We start from the raw sequence: 21,531 nt of genomic DNA, 5'->3' as shown, positions 1-21,531 counted from the left end.
TGTGCAGGTGTGTGAGAGGGGAACGTTGCATTTCATTAGCAGAGAGTGCTCCACGTCGCATTCTTTGTCTCTCATTATAATTTTCTTTTTACGTCCTATTCACATCAGCGGCTCCTCAGATTAAACCAAGCATGTGGCGTCACAAACACACACACACACACACACACACACTGTTAATTATAAGAAGAGGGCCGAGTCTACTGGGTTGCATAACACCTTGAACCGTCTCGTCAACACACTGCACACTGGCTCCTTCCTCATCTTCACCCTCCTCCTCCTCCTGCTCCTCCTCTTCCTCCATTTCCTCCTCCCCCTTCTCCTTCTTCTCCTCTCACCTTTATCTTTCAACCCCCCCAAGATCCCACGAACTGAAAATGCTCCGCTCCCATTTTTATTTGCAAACTTTCACACAGTCTCTCTGCAGAAATCTGTTTATTCACCACACAGACTTTCAACCTTTCCTCAAAGACGGCCCTCCCTTCCTCCTCTTCCTCTCCTCCTCCTCCTCCTTTTCTTTTTTTTTTTATTTATTTATTTTTACTCCTCCTCTTGAAAGCTTTGGAAACAAATTGCTTTGTCCCCACGCAGGGGTTCAGCCAGAGAACAAGAGTGTCGAGAGCCGGGCAGCGTTGTTTCCGGAGGAGAGCAGGATTACCGCTGGACTCTGCTGAGGTGGATTAAGACTTTGACGCTATTGAAAGGTCCCGGATTTTTTTTTTTTTTTTTGAAATTGGTCGGCCACCCTTAAGCCAAGATAATGCGTTAAAGACGGAAAGATGTAATCGGCGAAAGCAAGGGGAGAAATAATAATAATAACAGCAAGGGGGAGGCGTGTGTGTGTGTGTGTGTGTGTGTGTGTGTGTGTGTGTGTGTGTGTGTGGGGTGAGGGGGGTGGGGGAGAAAAAAAAGCGCAAACAATCAAGATTGTCTGGAAAATGCAATTTTGGAAAACCATCTGTTCTTGCTGCTCATAATCTGCAGGCGATTTTGATTAAGATTAAACTCAAACCCTCATAAACCATTCAACAAGTACAGCCCCCCACCCCCCCCCCCCCACCCCGCCTTTTTTTTAATAAAGATGAGTGATTTGGGGGAGTTCTGACACAAGGTGAGGCGTGTGTTTTTAATGCCTATATGCATATATGTGTGTGCGTGCGCGTGTGTGTGTGTGTGTGTGTGTCCTTGCGCTGTCTGCAATCTCTCTGGGATTAAGATGATTTATGCCACCCTGGGTGACTTCAGTTGCACTCGCTGCGAAGTGATGGAACCATCATTCACTCGTCTCCGCCCCTCCCCCGCCCCTTTCTCACTGTCAGTAAAAAAAAAAAAACTGAACAAAAAACATGTAACTTGAATCCCCTGCACTGTGGTGATTGTTATTAAAATCCTGGCTTTGTCAGGAGCTTTAGAGCTGCGTTATTGTATTATATATTTTTTAAGATGCTTTTTTTCCGGCGGAACTCTGCTCCGTGTAGCTCTGAACCCTAATCAATGCAGCAGAGCCGCTGCCTTTTTTTTTTTTTTTCCCTCATGTGTTCAGATCAGACAGAAACGCTCCTCATCACCTCCGCTGCAGCTCGACCCCAAACAGTGAGGTCACGGACTCTGACGCTGCGCCCCTGAAAGCCCCTGAAAGCCTCGTCGGCAGGCCGAGCTACGAGTGCTTTGCTCGCTTCACAGCCACAATTGGTGTGTGGGTGTGTGTGTGTGTGTGTGTGTGTGTGTGTGTGTGTGTGTGTGTGTGTCGGCTCGCATGTGAGACAACTAACCAAAGAGGAGTTTTGAGAGCGAGTTCATCACAGCACTTATAACTGGATAATGGCTGCAAGTTGTTTCTCAGCGCAGTGTGTGAACCCAATCTGTCACTTTGAAAAAAATCCGGGGGGGCCTACGTTTTTTTTATTGTGTGTGTGTGTGTGTGTGTGTGTGTGTGTGTGGGCGGAGACTGGCTAAACAGCCGCCGCTCCGCATCTGTGCATGTTCGCAGAGGAAACACACGAGTGTTTTGATTCGCCTCTCCTGCCGTCGCACATCCGACTCGCAACACACACACACACACACACACACACACACACAGCAATTCACTCTGAGCTGGACCGACTGAGCGCTGTGTTTGCAACGGAAGCTAATTTGTGGACAGTCACTTTGCCTTTGTGTGCTGAATTGAGGCCTTCCACATATGTATTTGTGTGTGTGTGTGTGTGTGTGTGTGCGCGCGTGTGCGAGCGGACTGGCAGGCACATCATGTGGATTAGGATGCTCTGTTTTGTCAGGCCATCAGTTGCAGTTGAGGGAGGGAGGGGGAGGAAAGGGGGGGGGACACACACACAAGCGTCTTTTGTCATCTCGTCAGTCCGTCTCTTCTGCCTTTTCTCCCTCGTTTCCTCCCCCCGTCCCTCCCTCCCTCTCTCTCTCCATCCCTCTCTCTCTCTCTCTCTCTCTTCCCGCCTGGCCCGAGCCGGAGGGCGTCCTGGTGCTCGGCCGGAGGATAGTTACAGGATTTTGGGGCGAGCGACGGCGGCGGAACATTTCTGGACGGCCTCTCCTACTTCAATAATCCCGGACGCCCGTGGAGACGCTTGTGTGACTCGCCTCCAAAGCCGGCACTCAAAGCGATGGCCCGGGGCCGAGCTCCGACCGGCGGCTGGATAAATGCTATTGTTTTAGCCTTCAAGGCAGCCATTAGTCAGCAGGCGCGACCGCAGACAAAAGCAAAAAAAAGAAGAAACTTTGTTGTGGAAGCATCAGCAGGGCAGGTGTGGCCCCCATTGCTTCTCCCTACCGCCCCTCCCCTCCCTTCCCTTCCAGTGCTTGAACTTTTTTTGTCATGGGAAAAAAAAACCCCAGGGGAAAGAAAAACAAACTCACCTGGCTCCCCTTTCATCAAATCTCTCCATTGTTTGGGTTTTAGTGTCGCCTTACTCTGCCTGGGTGTGTTTGGGCTCCTGCGCCGCGTCTCCATTGTTGCTTAAATTGGGCTGTTTTAAGACCGCCACTTTGGCTTTTCCCCTGTCACTCACAGGAAGTTACGCTTCAAAAAAAACAAAAAAAAAAGCCACAGACATCAGCGGATGTGCATAACTCAACCGGAGCTTTGAGTGGTGATTGCCGCAGTTTGTGGGCTTGAAAAGGAGGCCGACGCGGTGAGCGACGCACAAAAGGAGTTTTGATTTGTTGTTGTGTGGCCTTTACGCGGACGGAGAAAAGGAGCAGGAGACTGGAAAAATCAACTGCCAGACACCTGTGTGTGTGTGTGTGTGTTTGGGGGGGGGGGGGGGGGGTTGCGGCTGGGTGCGCAACACTTATTCACCTTGAAAACCAGATGCAGCGCTGTGACAAACCACGCAGGGGGAGAAGGGATGGGCGGGGGTTCAGACAACAATAGAGGAGAAATGTGTGGAGTCATGGGCTCAAGTCAGACGTTGACTAAGACGGAGCGACGCACTGCCAGCCGGGAACACGCAAGCGCGTCTAACGCAGTACGACGTTGTGACGTCACGCTGGGAATAAACTCTTTCCTGGTGATTTTCTGGCCCTTTATAACGACTAAAGGACCAGAACAGATAAATCTACAATAGAAAGATTTGCTATGAATTGTCTTTCAGGTCACAGTCGTCCTGTCAGCTGTTTTAAATGTGTTCATTTTTGTATTGTGGTCTATGGGGAAAAATGCTTTTTGGGCCCATGTTTTTTTTTTCTTTTCTTGCTGCAGTACCTCGAGTGGCCACTGTCAAGATCAATCAAGTTAGTTGCATTACGAAATGCTGATTCTCATGAGTGTGTCTGAATGAAGCACCAATCCACGCCACGCAGGTAGCAATCGTTCTTTTTTTCCACGCTGTATTGCCGTCTAATTAACTTGACAGCATTTAGCTGACATTTATCAGCAGGCACCAGCAGCGCTGCACTCGCACACCGCCTCCTTTGAAGAGGCACTTTTTTTCTTTTCTTTCTTTCTTTTCTTTCTTTTTTCTTTTTTTAATTTGGCTGCGTTGCTGTTGGTGATTAGCTCCAGTTCGCTCAGAGCGGCAGGCGGATCAGCTGTGGGACCGACTGACGATCCCCGACCGCAGCACGATGGGTTTAAAGACGGCTCGGAGAAAGCGCGTCGCGACATCTTCCTTAAGACCGGAAGTGCCAGCCCGGAAATAGAAGGCGTAGTTGGTGGCGCTCCGTCACCGAAACACCTGGATCTAAAGAAACGCTGCACATCGCAAGTTTTATTCATTTATTTATTTATTTATTCCCTTTCTCTTTTTTTTGCCTTCGTGGCGCCGACTGAAGGAGAAGCTTCCGACGGTCGAAGTCCTCGCGCTTGGAAACGATCGGCGATGCGCGGCAGAAGGAGGCCGACCCTTTTGTGAAAGTGGAGAGCGATTTGGGGCTTTTTTGCGTTGCGCGGCTGGTACGGGGGGGGGGGGGCGAAAGAAGGGGATGCGTTTTTTGAGCCGTGGGGGGCTCAGCAGCAGCAGCAGCAGCAGCAGCAGCAGCGCTGGAGCTCCCTGAGTAAATGGGTCAACAAGGCATCAGCAGGCAGCTTCACACTTGCAGGAGGGAAGCAGGCGGGGAGTAAATATTATCACACGCATAGTGTGCCTATTTAAATGTACATCACATACCTTCCATAGCTATGTATATATATATATATATATATATATATATATATACATAGCTATATGAATGTCAATTTCACAGCTGGGATGGCTGGTGAGTATTTGTCTTAAGTAGGGTGAAGCTCTCGGCCTTCATAAAACATGTATGGCGCTAATGCCGGCCGTTATGTGAGTTCCGTGCCGAGCAGTCGCCAGGGAAACTGGCTGGATGGACTAAATGGACATGTCCTTTGTTTAAAAAAATAAAAAAAAGGGCCCTTGTAAAACGCATTAAGTCATTCAGCCGGGCTCTGTCACGGCTCAAGCCCAACTCCTCCCTCGTCTCTCTCGCTCCTCCGAGAGAAACACAGAAGGTCTCGGAAAAAGCGGAGGGAAATAATGAGCATCCCTATCTGGTGTTGAGAGAGGAAAAAAAAAAAAGAAGAAGAGAAGAAATATGTGTGCATGCGTATCGTCAGCTACGACCACAATGTATACGAGGCCTTGAATAAATGAGTCCCTGAGAAACGGAGAGAACAAAAAGCGGAAGGATGGAATTCACCTGCTGGAGGGACGCAGGAGGACATTGTCCCTGAAGGTAAATGGACTGGGAGCACCTGCATAACCAGCCTGAGTGCCTGTGTGTGTGTGTGTGTGTGTGTGTGTGTGTGGAGCAACAGTGCAGCCTCTGACTCGGCTCCGCCACTCGAGCGCCGAACCTCCTGCTCGCCGTCGTTCGCTTTTCATTGCAGCTCTTCCGCCGCCCTTCCTCCCTGCCTGCCTCCCCCTCTCCACCCACCCCACCCCTTCTTCGTGTAGACACATTAATGGCACCCTCGGAAAAAAGAGGGAGACGGCTCGGAGGAAGCGAGAGCGAGCGCGAAGGATAAATCCCCCACTTCCATTGTTGTTGCGCTTTCATCTATTTTTACGAGGCGAAGAGGCGGCGGGTTCAGGAGGGACGGAGGGTAAAAATAAGTGGAGCCGGGCTGCGGTGGTCCTGCTGCACCCACCGGGAGGGCCAAACGGCCCGGGCTGCTACCCACGTGCACGCCCCCCCCCCCCCCCCACCCCGATACTTTGCATGTACGCTCGTGCATACTTCCATGTACGCGTTGTTTTTCTTCCCCTTTGAAGGATTTTTTACTCGCATTTGCACGGACTTTGAACAAACGCGTCATCCAGCGGCAATTAAACAGTCCCGTCTGCCATCGCAGCAACACTGAAACATAGGGGGAGGCGCACGGTTGTGAGCTGTGAAAGGTGGATGCACCACAGTGCACAGTGGAAGGAGTCGTTCCTGCAACGAGCGCACAAACAAAGCCGGAAACACGTTCTTCATTTGCAACTCCGGCCCGAAAGGTCAGAAAGAGTCAGAGTCAGCTCACCTTCACACACACACACACACACACGCACACACACACACACACACACACACACACGCACACACACACACACAGAGGAGGAAGAGCACCTCCGACCCTGCCACAGGCCTCTGCTAAAGCAGCACGTTTCCACACGGTGGCTGAAAAACAGGCCACATCTGGCTCCAGCTGTGCAGCCGCACACGCACGTTCACTGCGAGTTTCCTCCGCCCCCTCGCAGGGAAAAAGGAAACAGAAAAAATAGTGCCGTAATCATGCTGTCGAGGCCTTCGGCGCCGCGTTCCCTGTATGCAAATGCAAAATGCTGACTCCTGGTGAGGAGAAAAAAGACAAAAAAAAAAAGAAAGGAAAAAAAATGGGAGTGTTGTCCAGGAGAAACAGACTTCCAGCAGAGTTATTATGCTGCGAGATTGCGTGAGACGTGAGGAGTGGGTGGAGGTGGTGGGAGGTGGAGGTGTGTGTGTGTGTGTGTGCGCGAGCGCGTTTGTGTGTGTGTGTATGTGCAACGTGAAATATAGCATGGCCCCAGTGTGTCGTTGGACACCTGAATGTGTTTCCCTCAATTTCTGCTTTGTTTGGCTTCCACAACAACAAATCCTCCGAGGTGCAAAGCAAATATTTTTCTTTCTTTCTTTCTTCTTTTTTTTTTCTAATCCTCTTTATTCTTGCGGCTCTCGCTCCGAGATGGCCTCGGTGTGAAGTTGTTACGCCACAACATATGCACGCACTTTCTAGTTACTTGTTTGTGTTTTTTTAATGGTCCCTCTCCGTTGGTCCTGCTGGTCTGCTCGGCCCACGTTCACCTGCAGCCTGCTGACTGGTTGGTAGGGCTGCAGGCCCAATCGGATTTCCTGGAGGAGAGGCCGGTGGACCTCTGGGAGGGGTGAGGGGTGCGGGGGCGGGCACAACTGCCTTTGGACTCGTTGTTGCAACCTGGTTTGGTCCTCGCCAACTGACGGTCTCAATTTTGAAAAGATTTTGAGAGAAGCAACAAGCAGGCTGGGAGGAGAGAGAGTGGGCGGGGACACTTTGGCTGAGCAGCCTCGGAGGTGTTTAATCGCCTCCCTGCCAAGAGGCTCCTCCCCCTCAACCCTGACACACTGGGGTGATTGGGGGGGGGGGGTGTGAATAAATAAATAAAGAAAGAAAGAAAGAAAAGAAATTCAACAAAAGGAAAACACGCCTTGCGTTCTGCGTTAGCAGCTGTCAGAGAAACTGATGGTTTTTTTTCAGTCCAAATGTAACAAACTGCCAATTTGGTGAGAATCCAAAACGGCTTCCGATGAAAAAAAAAAAAAAAAAGGAGAAAACAAGAAAACCAAGCACGGCGGTGGAGAGGCGGTTAAACGGTTCCTCTCCTTCAATCTCTGTGTGGAACGGCCGGCGTTTGGCCTTTAGCCCGACTCGGCAACGCGACAATTACATTTTTCTTTTTTTTTTCGCCTCGACCCTCCAGAACGAAAGAAGTATGGAATGACAAAGCTTTCAGCGCGGCTTTCAGCACGAAGGTCTGTTTGATGCTTTTATCATTTTATCGCCTCTTGCCTCCAAAACATTCAGAGTGCTTTTCTTCCCCTCTCTCTCTCTCTCTCTCTCTCTCTCTCTCTCTCTCTCTCTCTCTCTCTCTCTCTCTCTCTCTCACTCCCTCACTTGCTGACTTCCAACTCTTCCAAGTCGGCTTGTTTCTGAAGCGGCCAAAGAGACAAAAAAACCCAGTTGTAATCTTGATGCGAGCCCTCGGACTCCTGCTGCCTCTGGGACAAAACGGCCGTTTTTCTTAAGCAGAAATGATTTAAAATGTAAAACCTGGAACTTGTTGCTTCCTGCTTCTGACGTGCTGCCTTGCTGCCTTGCAGCCTTGCCCCTGGATTTGCACCAGCGATAAGAAACTTCACGCCTGGCTGGCCACCGAATGGCCGACGCCTCCTTTGTGTTTTGTTTCCGATGCAGGTGAAGTGCGGCAAACACTGCCCTGCAGATTCCTCGGCTCTGCCCACTTCCTGTCTGCGTCTGGCCGTAGAAAAGGGGCGGGGCTTCAGCTGTGATGCTTGGGCTGCACTTTGAATACCTGCCTGCTGCGGCTGAGCCGCCATCAATCACCCCCCCCCCTCACCCTCCTCCTCTCTTCCTTTATCTTTGTTAAACCTCCCCTCGCCATCGCTCTCTCCTCCCCCTGCTTCTCCTCCTGGTCCTTCCTCCTCTCCTCTTCTCCTCCTCCCTCCATCTCCTCCTCGACCGCCACCGCCGCCGTGCCCGAGTTTATCACGGAGGGGAATCAGGGGCGTGGATTAAAGGGACAGATGGGAATGATTGGGAGACACGGGGCGGATGACGCGGCCACGTATCCAGGCACACTGCCAGGCCCGCTCTCAACACACACACACACGTGTGTGTCAGTGCTTTGTACTCTTTCCTTTTTAATTCTTTTCGCTGTTCTTCGATTTCTTTTTTCTCACACTTGGACGCGGAGCTCTCAGAGGCCAAAAGCATGCATACGTGCTGATTGATAGAATCAGAGCCTTCCGCTGGGCAAACCTTCACTATGGAGCTCCCAGCCGGGTGGAGACGCACACACACACACACACACACACACATGAAAAAAAGATAAACACACTCGCATCTCTCCACGACGTTGAGGGGGAATCAGACTGCAGGCTGCCGCCGCTCTGCTCTTGAAATATGAATGGTTTTAATTAAACAAACTCACTTTGCCATCTGGCCCCACAATTGCGGCTCGCCTAATGAACGGAGCCGCGCGCAAACAGTCTGCACGGGTGAGCACGCGTCCTCGCTGCGCTGAGGCTGAGCGGCAATTCAGAGGCGTCGGAAACAGCGAAGGGATCCAGCCGCGCGCTGAGCAGAGCTGCAGAATAAAAACCCAGGAGGAAAATCTTTCCTTGGGCTGAATGGGTCGTGTGTGTGTGTGTGTGTGTGTGTGTGTGTGTGTGTGCGTACAAGTAAGCCCCTGCACTTACAGCCAGTCTATATGCTGGAAAACTTGCCGACTAGCCACCCGATAATGCTGCCGTGTCACACGTCTCTCCTGTCTGTTGGCTCGGCCGGCTGCTGTGAAATGATGATGTTTGTAATCCAGCGGTGGGACCCCGAGATTTCACAGCAGGAGAGACAGGAGAGAAGATAGAGTCTGGTGTGTGTGTGTGTGTGTGTGTGTGTGTGTGTGTGTGTGTGTGTGTGTGTGTGTGTGTGTGTGTGTGTGTGTGTGTGTGTGTGTGTGTGCGTGCGCGCGCGCCTGTGCACTGAGGGGTGGTTGTCTGGCAGCCAAAGCACTGGGACGTGGGAGGAATGCTAACCGTTAGCGGCCGCCAGAACGTGCTATTACTCTCTCAGAGGCTACAATAAATTTGCACTATTCATCCATCTCAGCAGCCAGCGTATAAACAAAATCGGGCATCGGCTCCTGCCAGACGCGTTAAGCGATGTAGCGGCGAAAAGGGAAAGAAAAGAAAGAAAGAAAGAGAGAGAGGGAAAGGGAAAAAAAAGTTAGCCAATGCATCATGTCCTGTCTGTTGGCGATCGATGTGAAGCGCAAACGACTCCGGGAATGCGAGCAAAATTGAACTTTTTCACCTCCTTCAGAACGAACCAAAAAATGCAAAGAATAAATAACTAAAAAAATAAAAATCCCCCTTCTTCCTCTGCGTCTTTCCGCTGGCAGTGGATTTTGCCTGGGGGCAGCGCAGCGTTCTTTAAGTCAAGGTTGCGTCGAAGGAGGGGCGGCGGGAGTGAGTCACGCATTAGCCTTTGTTTCTCCAGAAATGCGGCGAGATAATGATTCGCTCGATGGATCAGGCGGGATGAACCCCTGGCAGGGGAACCCTGGGCGGCGGGCAGAGCTCGCCGTGCTAACCGTGTCGGCGTATCGGACAGCGCGTCGCCCGCAGCGCCGCCGCCGCCGCCGCCGCACCTGGGATTCCAATTTTGCACACCTCACTCGGCATGAAAGGGCCAAGTGTAGAAAGCCTGCTTTTCTTTTAGTTATTTATTTATTTGTTGTTGTTTTTTCAGGTGCACTGCTCTGAACTGGCGCGGCCCAAACTGAAAAATTGCCTCCGCCCCCTGCGGCTGCGTTTCGATCGATAATGGAGCGCCGAGCCTCTGACCCTTCCATAATGCCGCGCATCTGGAAGGGCTCTCTGACATCCATAACAGCCTAATCGGCCGTTTGACTCGGAACACTCAGTGTTTATGAATATCTGATGAGCGCCAGGGTAAGCTTATGAATAAGTAAGAGGCCCAGCTGTGCGTCGGAAAAAAAAAAAAAAACAAGACTTCATGAAATGCACTCGGGCTGAGATGCAGGCGGAGCTCGGCGCCGGTGAGAATAGACGTCGAGCGGCGGCGAGAGTTTAAGCGAGAGAGAGAAAACAAATTGATGTCATGTCGTGTGGACTGAACTGATTAACCTGTTCACGTTCGTGCTACGACTGCCTCTATAAGGCCATTCCTGATAGAGAGAGAGAGAGAGAGAGAAACAGAGAGAGAGGGAGAGAGAGACAGAGAGAGAGAGCATCCTGAAAGGTTCCACAATTGCACGAGCAAACAATAAAATGCCATGCTTGACCTTGGCAAAGCAGATGTGTTAGAAGGGGAAAAAACACAGACACACACTGACACACACTGACACACACACACACACACACACACACACACACACACACACACACACACACACACACACACACACACACAGACTCATGGATACATGGCACTTCCCTACATCTGTGCATTGTGGAGTACAGGATGGATGAGGAGCGAGGAGGAGATTGCGTGCGCGTGATCCGTCTTCACGTGTGTGTCTGTGTCATGTGATATGATGTGATGTGATGTGATGTGCGCATTTTATTGTGTGTGTCTGCGATGCTCGCTTGCTCGGGTGCGTGCGTGCGTGCGGCCAGCTGCACCGGAGGACGATTGTTGCTGCACGATGTGCAAAACATCGATCGAGCGACAACAAGTGAGTCAGAGGCAGCGGAGGAACCGAGGAGGAAAAAAAGAAAAAAAAAAAGAGGACGAATTGAAAGGACGTTGGCCTTTGTCGCCGTTTCGGAGGCGCCACAAAGCGGCGGCAATCAAGCGCGGCGAATCATTAGTGTGGTAAAAAAAGAAAAGAGGCATCAAAATCAAATTGCTTTTTGAAAGTGACAAAGAGTCCATCTGGACCCAGGAGGTTGAGATCCTCCACCACGGCGCTTTCTCTTCTCCTCTTCTGCTCAAGCTGGTTGCACGATTTGCTCACACAAAAAAAAAAAAACAAGGAGGCGCGTGTCATCACACCTGTGGATGGAGGTGCCGGAGTTAACCAGAGAGACAGACAGACAGACAGATTTGACTGTTTGCTGTCAAGAATGGTTGTGGTTTTTTTCTCTTTGATTAATTGCAAAAAAAATATTCCGTCTCCTCTTCCGTCCAAACATAACGCGGCCATTTTCACTTGAAGTGAACTGGTCACGTGACCCCGTATGTCACATCCGCTGACGCAGATTTGTGAAAATAGTGTTTCCATGACACTTTTGTGATATACCTCTATATTGATCTGTATTGATACGTCTGAAAAACCACCTCGTGAGAGCGTCAAAACCTTTGAGTCATATTTGAGAGGTTTTTCGAAGATCAGACGTTTCAGTTGTTTTTTATTGCCTTATTTAGGTTTGAGAGAGAGAGAGAGAGAGAGACTGTGTACTCTGGCTAACAGGGGGGGTGCAGTGCTAATGACTGTTGTTATCATCCCTCAAGAGGCCGCAGCTCCTTGCCAATATTTGCCCTCACCTCACATGATTGCATTTACTTTTCCAAGGCGACGGTGTTCAGCGTTCAACCCGCCGTCGTGGCCAAACACGGCCGGAGCAGAGTAGCAGCCGCGGCCGTGGCGGCTCTTCCTCAAGGACGCTAACAGGAAACGCGCAGCTTCTCCTCCGCCCCCTACCTTTTTTTTTTTTTTTTTGTGTGTGATGGGATGGCAGGGTTTGGGGGGGTTTGGGCCAATTACAGCCTCTCGGCCAGCAAGGCCACCGCGCAGCCTCCTCTAATCCAGATCGTATCTCCGCCTCGAAGCCTTAAAGTAGAAACTGCGTGGACGCTCTGGCCAACATGTAACATTTGGAGAATCGTTGGAGATTTTTTTTTTTTCCTTTTTATTATTTTAAACCAAAGGCCAAACCATCCCCATGCTTTTCGCTTGGCTCGACTCCTGCTAGCGCCGCTGCATTGGCCGTCCATATACACGCACGCGCTCGCGCACATCAGCTCTTCGACTGATCTCTCTTGAGATAGCAAACCCACATCTTTTAACAATACATAAAATACATAAAAATAGTAATAAAAAACCCTCCCTGTCTGAAGGTCCTGCGCCATGCAAACCAAAACCCTTGACTGCAGTGATTTGGAACAAAGTGGGAGATCCTCTGCAGGGCAGCTCCATGTTCAAATAAAATGGAATGAAATAAAGCAAGGCAGGATGTGCATCTCTAAGCCATTTGAATATCCTGGTCTTAAGCTGCGGCGGGGAAGCCTCTGCGCTCAGGATTAGCACTTTTCCAAGACAGCTACTCCTCGTTAAGCGCCACGGTCGACTCCGACACCATGAATGGGACCATTACCTCCCGACTCCTGCTGCACGGCCCCATTCGCGCAAACGCACCCGCGCATATTTTCGGTCTCTGTAAGTTTTTTTTTTTTTTCTTTTTTTTTCCCCTGGCTAGCTGTGAGAGGCTCCGTACCTCGGGACCACCTTCACATGCGGCAGCGGTTCTTTTCCGCGGCTCCCACTCACCCTCCCTAGGCTGCCGTCTTCTCGGCGCACAACCTACGGAACATCGGTTCAACATCCCAGCAGTACAAAAAAAAAGCTGAACTCCTTCGCCGAGGCCCGGAGCCAAACGCGCAGCGGATCAGAGCGGCGTCACTCGTTATAGCTTCAGAACAATTGGAGTTGGGTTCCAATCCCCCCCGGTGTTACTCTTCCATTGCTGTTACTCAAAAAGATAGCGAGCGTGGTGGTGAGATACAGACATCTTTAAAAAAAAAAAAAGAAGAAGAAGAAGAACAGTGCTCAGTCGAGCTGTGCGGTAAGACACAAGAGTTATTATAGAAAACGTATGCCAGCGTTTATTCCCTCCTTGGCTCATTCAACAACTGCCGGTGTGGAAAAAGTTCTGAGGCCTCATTTTTCACGTGATGTGCGTCAGCCAGAATCAATGAACCTGCGTGGGCATCTCCACAACTCGTCCAATCTAACGCACCACAGCTCTGACTAACACATTGCCAAAACTCAAAAGTCAAACTTGAGTAAGGCCAAAAAAAATCACTCGTTTATATATATATATATATATATATTTTTTTTTTTTACGTTGGGGGGGGGGGGGGGGGGCGGGGGGGGGGGAGGGGTTCGTACGTAGCTCGCTGCAGTGGCTGCTCTGCGGCGACATGAGAGTGTGTGTTTTCTTGTATCTTAGCGGTTTTTCTAAATCTCTCTTTCAGTGTTTGCCCCTACCATTTTCCATGTGCTCTGCCTCACCGACACTGCCATCCGGCGTTGTCCTCTCGTAGCTGTCCTCGGGCAGGGGTAGCGCGCCCAGCCGGGGGCCCGAAGAACTCTTGCTGCTGGGCGTCTCCGACTCATCCAGGCCGCTGTCGTAGCAGCTCTGCAGCGATCCCTGCTGGTGAGGGTCCTGGGGCTGGCTCACCACCGAGAAGGTCACTCGGCGAAACGGCTACAAGAGAAACCAAACGGCCGGGGGTCACTATCAAAGGGACTGCTTTTTGTTTTCTTACTTTTACCGTTGCTTTCCAATTGCTTGAGGACAGCTGGGGTTTGGATCGGACACCGCTGGGATTTTTGGAATCAGGACATTTTTTTGGAGGGGGTTGGTAGGGGTGGTCAGGAGGGTTAAATAAAAACAAGGCGGGAGGAGGGGAGGAGGAGTAGGAGGAGAGGGGGAGGGCAAGGTGAAGGAAGAGTGAGTCGGACTAATCAGCGGCGGTCTTCATTTCCACGACTGCACCCTTCAAACTGGAGGCAACTCAATCTTCCCGACGCATCACCTCTGCTGAATCACAAAAGCCAACAGAGGCCTTTTCTTTCCACAAACAAGGTCCTGCCTTTCTCTTACCCTGAAAAATGCTCAAAGGGGAGACCTTGTAGTGGGGACACCGGGGGGGAGGCGGCACAAAGGGACCCTTTCACTCGCTCCCTTGAAGCCCCGGGGACCCAGCAGACAAGGCAGCTGGCTCAACCTGCGTGTTAAATGCAACCAAGGCAGGAGCAGCGCGCCGGCTCGGCCGCATGCGTGCTTATGTGCCCGCTGCAAAAGTCATAGAGGGTAAAGGGTGGTGGTGGGGGAGAGTGGAGGAGGGGGGGGGGCGCTGGACTCTGACGGGCCGCAGCGCAAACACAAAGACGAGCGCGTGCAAACCGACCGCACAGACACACAAGCTCGCGCCCGCTTGTCAATATTTGTAGCTCCGACCCATTATTGAGCAGCGCCCTGAGTTAAGCTGCGCGCCATTTAAAGCCAAGGCCTCCATTTTTTTATTTTTTTTTTCTAATTCCCCTTCCTACCCGTTTAAAATGTCTCGATTCCTGCGTCGGAGCGTTAGGGAGAGGTAGGTGGCGAGAGAGAGAGAGAGAGAGAGAGAGAGAGAGAGAGAGAGAGAGAGAGAGAGAGAGAGAGAGAGAGAGAGAGAAGAATGAGCATGATGCGAGGGATGAAAGATCCGACTTGGTCATTAACGGAACAAATGGCGTAACAAGAGGACGACGTCGCTCATTAATTAGATACGAACGCCGGCTGAGTTTCTCTCCGTCTCCCTGTGAACCCTCGCTGGACCTCGCTGGCGCTTCCCTCTCTGTCCCCCCCGATTCTTCCCCTTCTTCCTTTACCCATCACGAGCAAATTGAACAACCCTGTACCTGGGGAAAAAAGATCTGCCTTAAACGTGCACCGTGGTTTGATCTGACGGGTCACGCCGGGCTGTTGTAACGATGACGGCACAAAAGAATGTTCTCGTGTCTTGCAGGAAAATGATGAAACTAATCAAGCTGTATAGAGCGGAGCTGCAGTGCACATCCCCGGCAGGCGTTGGCAGGACACCTTGCGAGCATGTAGCTCCTTGTAATGTTGTCATCCTGAGGCGAAAACTGTATTTGCCACTTCTGTCTCTGAATCGCAGCCAGGCACCACACTTTGGAGCGTTGTCTGTTTTGTTGTTTTTATTTATTTATTTATTTCTCGTTCTGAAATTCCCCACCAGCCCTCGGGGGAATGGCGGAAAATGGGCTTCCTTTCACTAGACGCCTTTGTGTACTATAATCAATGTATTGATGAATATATTTCAGCCCGGTTCTTTCTGGCTGCCTCTCCTAATGCAGAAATGCTGGCAATAAATTCTGTTTTCATGTAATTACAATCAACACTCCACAAATAAAACCGGCACGCATATTCATGCAAATTTCACTTGCTCAGTAAAACATTTGTTGCATAATTAATATGAGAGCCAGGGAAAAAGTGTTTCTCCGCAAGCGGAATAAAGATTTTAAGATAAAAAAATATATATATATATATTATTTATTTATTTATTTATTTTTTCATGGGAAGGGACGATCTGTTTGTTTAAATTTGGTCTCTGAAACATTTGCTTGGCGTAATGTGTGTGTGTGTGTGTGTGTGTGTGTGTGTGTGTGTGTGTGTGTGTGTGTGTGTGGGTGCGTGTGTGTTACCAAATCCCACAGTTGGTGTGTGGACGGCACAAAATAAGGTACTTTGTCTGGATCAGATTTGCTGGAGCGCTTCACTCCTTGGGAAACACAATTTTCTAATGGCAAAAATTAAACCTCTGTTGCCAAATGAATTGGAAGGCGAGTGTGTAGTAAAGAATAAGAGACACTCTGGCGTGTGCGAGCACGGAGGTAGAATCGAGATCAGAGCGAGGAGGGAGAGGGAAGGAGGAGCTGCCACAGAAGGAAAAAAAAAACAGAAATAAAAGGAACAAATAGATTCTATTCACCTGGACTTCCCCTTACTTTCACTGGAGGGTGAACAAGACCGAAGAGAGGAGGGGGAGGTAAGAGGGGGAAAAAGCTCATTTGTTTGCAGACCTGGCAGAAATGCAGTTCTTGCCGGGATCGCCCAAGGCATTGGATTAGAATCTGCTGCTGCAAGCTCCTACTGCACGTGACCTTTGACTCCCTGCATTCTGCGTCTCCTAAATAAATGAATCAAGTAAAAAGACATTTGTTTTTGGGCTACTTTTTTTTCTCTTGTATTCAGAGGTGTGGTGAGGCGCAGACAAGATGTCTATTCAGAAAAAGTGATGCGCTCGCTTGGGAGTACAAGCTTTTCATTTTTCAAAGCGGTGGGTTAATTAAGAAATGTGCGCATGTCTCCACAGCTACCAGTAGGAGTTTCAATGTTGAGGGACGAGAGCCCAAGAGAGGAAGATGTTTCTCCACCTGTCTGCCTGCCTGCGCTGGCAGACCTACCACTTCCTACTCCCACCTCTCAACCTTAAGGTCCACCCGAGTGCCAAGCAGTCAGCTTGCATCTATGACTGCCATTCACAAGCAGCTATGTCAGTAACTCAGTCTCGTTTTACTCCAGAACCAAGTTCAAGCTAGGTACATCTAAGCGTACATTTACTGCGCTGTCTTTATGGACTTCCTTTCAAGCTTTGGATTTGGATGTTAGCTCATCACATCGACACACAAACCACAGACACAGAGACACACGTGTAGCCTTTGCATAAAGTAGCGGAATCCCGGGCTGCGCCTGCCAAAAGAGCAGTCAAGCTTTCAATAGATGGCTTTCATTACAAGCTTAGCGCTGGTCGCCTTTATCTGGACCAGATGTTGGGACCTGTATTTGGGCTGCGCTTTTGATTGAGGGCCAACTGTGACAGCCACGGGTGATTGAGCAAAGCCGTCATCCCGAAAAATGAACAATGCAAACAAGGCAGCGGGTTTGTCGGGAGCGCTGGCCCGAGCGTGGCCCGGCCCTGTTTCCTGGATGCTAAAGAGGAAACACATGGGCTGTCTGAGTCGACCGGCGCTGGATCCAATGAAAACAGGCCTTTGCCACTCGCGCCAATAATGTGTGACATCTTTGATGATCTTTGAGACTCATTTCCTCCCTCTCTCTCCCGCTCCCAAACCCAACACCGAGCCGCTGTCAGTTACTGTTACTTCATCTTTTACGGAACCTTGAGCCGCTGGCTGCCCCGTTCGATGGGAGAAAGCCGCTGCCTTCGCACGGAGCCTTGGAGTTTTTTTATCCAGATCAATGGCGGCAGTTGAATAAACGCTGAGAGTTAAAAGGTTGAGTTGTCGAGTGTCTCCTCGCGCATTGTCACTAAAATTGTCTTCGTCCAATTTGACACTCGGGATGTCGCCTGTTTGACGGCGAGGCCCACAAAGGACGAAGCGTGTTTCCTCCATTCACAAAGGCCTGTCCTCCCCGCTTGCCTGGTTTTACAATCGGGGCCCTGTGTTTGCCAGAGCCTCCGGACAGAGAACAGGACGGCGGAACGGCGGGCAGGTCGGGAAACACAGTGTGTGTAATTTCAGCCGTAAATACCTCTGGCGGATGGCAGCGCCCCACTGCCGTGAACCGCAGGAAGCAATTGTGGCTGGGCTGGACTCGGGGCGAGGGGAGCAGAACATAAACTGCCGGACCAGTGTCTTATTGCAGTGGAGCGAGAGAAGGAGGGACGCAGCGAGGTGGGCAGAAGTAAGTGAGATGGAAAGAGAGATAAAGAGATGGCGGGGGGGAGACAAAGGGGCTCTGAGGGCCGCGCAGGGCGAGCGACACACGAGAACGGCCGGCGTTGGCAAAAAGCGCCGGCCTGTAATTAAAGAGCCGCGGTTCATTTGCGACGGCCAATCACACGGCGACCTGCGAGCCGCGTGGGGAGCTGCCAAAGAGCCGGAACGCACAGTGTAACTTCTCACGTTACCTCAGCACGGCCTGAGTGAGCAGCTAGCCTCACCCTGCAAGTTTTGAAGAAAATACTAAACACTTAAATATATAAAAAGATCAGCGATGCGATGTCGCTGCAGAAATACACGAGACAAACGTCCTCAAGGTGAAAGGCTGCGCTGGAAATCAATCGGAATCCAACCCGGGTGGCTTCAGGTTCTGTTTGGGTGAGGCCCGACAACCTGATTCCGGCTCAGCTCACCCGTCCAAAAAACACAAGACGGCCCACTGAATGGGGACGCTTCATCCGGTGCACTCAGGACCAAAGGGGGATTTCAAAAAAAAAAAAGAAGAAAGGGTTGTGTTGTCGAGGGCTGAGTGAGTTTAAAGAACTTTGCAGCTTTGTTAGTGCAGCCGCCTGTAGCGTCTCGGGTATCGCCTTCCAGCCAGACTGATAGCTTTGGACCTGTCAAGCTCCAGCGCTCCTCCTTCACTTCCTCACGTTTCCACCGGCCGGCTGCTGGAAGCGCAGCTCCTGCACTCGCATTCCTCCCGGGTCACTCAGGGATGAGGAGGAGGAGGAGGAGGAAGAGGAGGAGGAGATGCCGGGGTAACGTTTCCAAAGAACACCCAAGACTCCAGGAGAAAAGGAAGAAAAACAGGGGCCGAGATAAAAGAGACATTATCTTCTGGGATAACAGAGATGCAAAAATAGTTTTTTTTGTTGTTTTTTTTCCCTCCACCCCTTCTTGTTGTTCTACGTGGCTGAGTTTGAAAAAAAGGGAGGGTTGTTTATTTCACTCTTCCTCTCAGGCAGCCAGACTTGCAAGGACGTCCACCTGCTACTTCCTTGACGTTGCGCACCATACAGACACAGAGAAGCATTTGGCGGAAAAGCAAATAATTAACTCTGCAATATAACATTGGTCTCTATGACTTGATCATGGTGTTTCCAGCTGACTGCATATTTATGTACTTTTGTCCTTTGCAGCAATTGCAGACAATATGTGAAGGTGAGTCCTGCTGAGAGCTGAAGATGCTATTAACTCTCTTGTTTTATTTATTTATTTATTTTTTTTGCTTGCCATTGTGCTGTGTGGTCCTTTTTATGGTCTGACTGCACGCCAATCACTTGACCGTCCTTCTGCACTTGTCCACCCACATTCCCCCAAGTCTTTACTGACCCTTTACTACCGTCGGCGGCACGGCCAGCGGCTCTATAAATACATGAGCTCTACTAAATAAAAGACGAGGCTATAAATCCAAAAAGGCAGCAGGAAAGTCAAAACATGAACTCCCCGACGCCACCGACAATTGTATGGTGGGGATGTTCAGAAAAAAATAAAAAAAGTTGTTGCCAGGCACAAAAAGTCCTCCAAAGGAACCCTGGGGAGATAAATTCTTAGTCTTAGTGCCGATGCCTTGGGGATCCCTTTGGAACGGCTAAAAGGAAGCAGGAACTGAAGTGTGTGTGTGTGTGTGTGTGTGTGTGTGTGTGTGTGTTGGATTGGGGGAGTGGGGGGGGCGGGGGGGGTCGGCAATGGGGGAGATGAAAACATTCCAGAGGGTGTAGAGAACAGACAAAAGGAGAGAAAAAAGAAGACGGGACGTGGACGATAAGGAAATAAGAAAGTCAGCGACGCTACCATCCCGACTTCTCTTCTCTTCCTTCATCAACAATTCTTTTGCTCGTGTTTTTCTTTTTCTTTTTTTTTCTTTTTTTAACTCCTAGTGTGTTTGGAAATGCCTTTGGAAGAGTGCCACAGCTAGCACTTTCCTATTAGCATGCACCCCATGTGGGTAGCCAGAGACACAGACCCTGCAGGAAGAGGAGGCAGAAGAGGAGGAGGAGGTGGAGGAGGAGTGGAAAAAGATTGAATAAAAAAAAAAGAAGATCACATATGGGTACTTTGTTAAAGTCCGGGCTAAACTTTTAATTGCTCTTCAAGTGGCGGATTAGGCCACTGGTAACCAGGGATACTATTCTGGGGAGACGCGTTTGAACATTTCCAGCGGCTTAGCTTCACCCCTGACCTGCCCAAATGACAAAGGAGAAGGTTTCACTCCGAGGGGAGGGTGGTGGTGGTGGGGTGGCGCAGGCTGGTTGAGGTATATTGGTGTTGAGTGGCGGTGGATTAGCTTGGAGCTGACAAATAAGAGCCTTTTGTTAGCGGCTCAGCCGTCTGTCTCTCTGCCGAGCTGCCCGTCATGGCAGGCCGGGTGGAGGCTAAAGGGAGCCGCTGCGCGAGGACGGACTCAAACTTTCAGGTTTCACGAGGCGAGGTGGGGCTCTAATCCAGTTGGAACTATTTCGCATCGACGCTGTGGGACATTTCCGACGGATTTTCCACGGCAACGCGTGCGGTCGCGTATTGACAGATAGGTTGCAGCCTTCCATTATGAATGAGCCGAGTCTTCTCCAGTGTCACCACAGCTGGCAGGCGCCAAGTCTCATTGTTCTGCCTAGGCTAGCTTATGTTCTACCTGTAAAACTGGACCACATCTCAACCCTTTAAATGAGGGAAAATTAAATTATCTGCACACTGACAATTGAACGTGTCGCCAATGCATCTAGACTGGAGTCGAGCCGAGTCACTCTCAGACGTCACGTCCATGTCTGTGTGTCAAGTCTTTGGTATTGTCCCGTCATTTCACTTGTCACCCGGCCATCAGTTTAGGTTCCCATCTGTAGCCTGGGAGGAAGAGGTGGGGGGAGGGGCTAGGTGGCGGTCCATCACGGCGGCCGATGGCCCACTACTGTCAGCTTGTGATGCCCCCCCCACCTCTTCCGGTGCTAATGCTAACGCTGGCCGGTTGTGACGGGGGGCCGGGGTGTCAGCACAGAGCCTGACACGGCACAAACTGCGAGCCGCGCGGTGGCCGCGGCGCGCTAGCCTTCGATAGCAGCTGCGGCGGTTCGACCAAACCTTTTTTCTATCGAACCTTTTGCGCGGCAGATCTGAGGAAATGAATGTCAGGGCAGACAGGGCGTGGGGGCGGGGGGGGGGGGCGAGATAGGATCGAGTGCGCGAGCAGGGATGAAAAGGACAAGGCGGGCTGATTTTGCATGCTGAGTCAGTGATGACAGACAACCTGCATTTAGGGGATCAGGGCTGCCATCCAAGAGCTGCAGCTCACATTCAGCTTAGCCGCTAATGGGCCCTTATTCTATTTGAGCACCATCGCGCAGCCTCTCCTTACTTTTTTATTTTTTTTGCAAACATGCCGACGCAGCGTCCTGATGGTGCCACCAGGTGGCGCGTCATTTTTTATCCTTTTTTTTTTTAATTGCCTTATAGCGAGCTGACACGCGGGGCTTCCCTTACAGGTCCCATCTACCACCTGCTTCCACCGACACGAGCGCATGGGATTCAGACGATTGCCGCAGTAATTGTTACAAATGAGCGATTAAACCCGAACGTCATGACGGATAAATAAAGCGACGGGAGGAAGAGAGAAGACAAACGTGGGAAGAGGAGGGAGCCAGAGCCGCAGAGCACTCCTGGGAAAACATCAGGGGTGAAGAGGAGCTGAGCGGCGGGGACGACCCCCCCCCTCCCCCCACCCCAAGTTCCCACCTTTCTTCCTGTCAAGTTCCTCATCTGTCCGTCCTCGTTCATCATC

General features: G+C 50.7%; 1 protein-coding gene across 5 annotated transcripts in view; it reads right to left on the bottom strand.

Moving 5' to 3' along the window:
* Positions 1-21,531, bottom strand: part of pcdh7b (protocadherin 7b) — a 103,136-nt gene that overhangs the window by 40,394 nt on the left and 41,211 nt on the right. For 2 of the 5 annotated variants that reach the window (XM_076028386.1, XM_076028383.1), the window contains exon 2: positions 13,488-13,707. The exons of 2 other annotated variants lie outside the window; for them this stretch is intronic. In XM_076028386.1, coding sequence (XP_075884501.1) covers positions 13,488-13,707 — 220 coding nt within the window. The remainder of the gene's footprint in view (positions 1-13,487; positions 13,708-21,531) is intronic. One more of the 5 variants, XM_076028384.1, reaches the window with a different exon arrangement.

Source organism: Nelusetta ayraudi, unplaced genomic scaffold, assembly GCF_046127955.1.
Source record: "Nelusetta ayraudi isolate G7.1 ecotype Tasmania unplaced genomic scaffold, CSIRO-AGI_Nayr_v1 ptg000022l, whole genome shotgun sequence".
NCBI classification, from domain to species: domain Eukaryota; kingdom Metazoa; phylum Chordata; class Actinopteri; order Tetraodontiformes; family Monacanthidae; genus Nelusetta; species Nelusetta ayraudi.
This window is presented reverse-complemented; position numbering and strand designations above follow the sequence as displayed.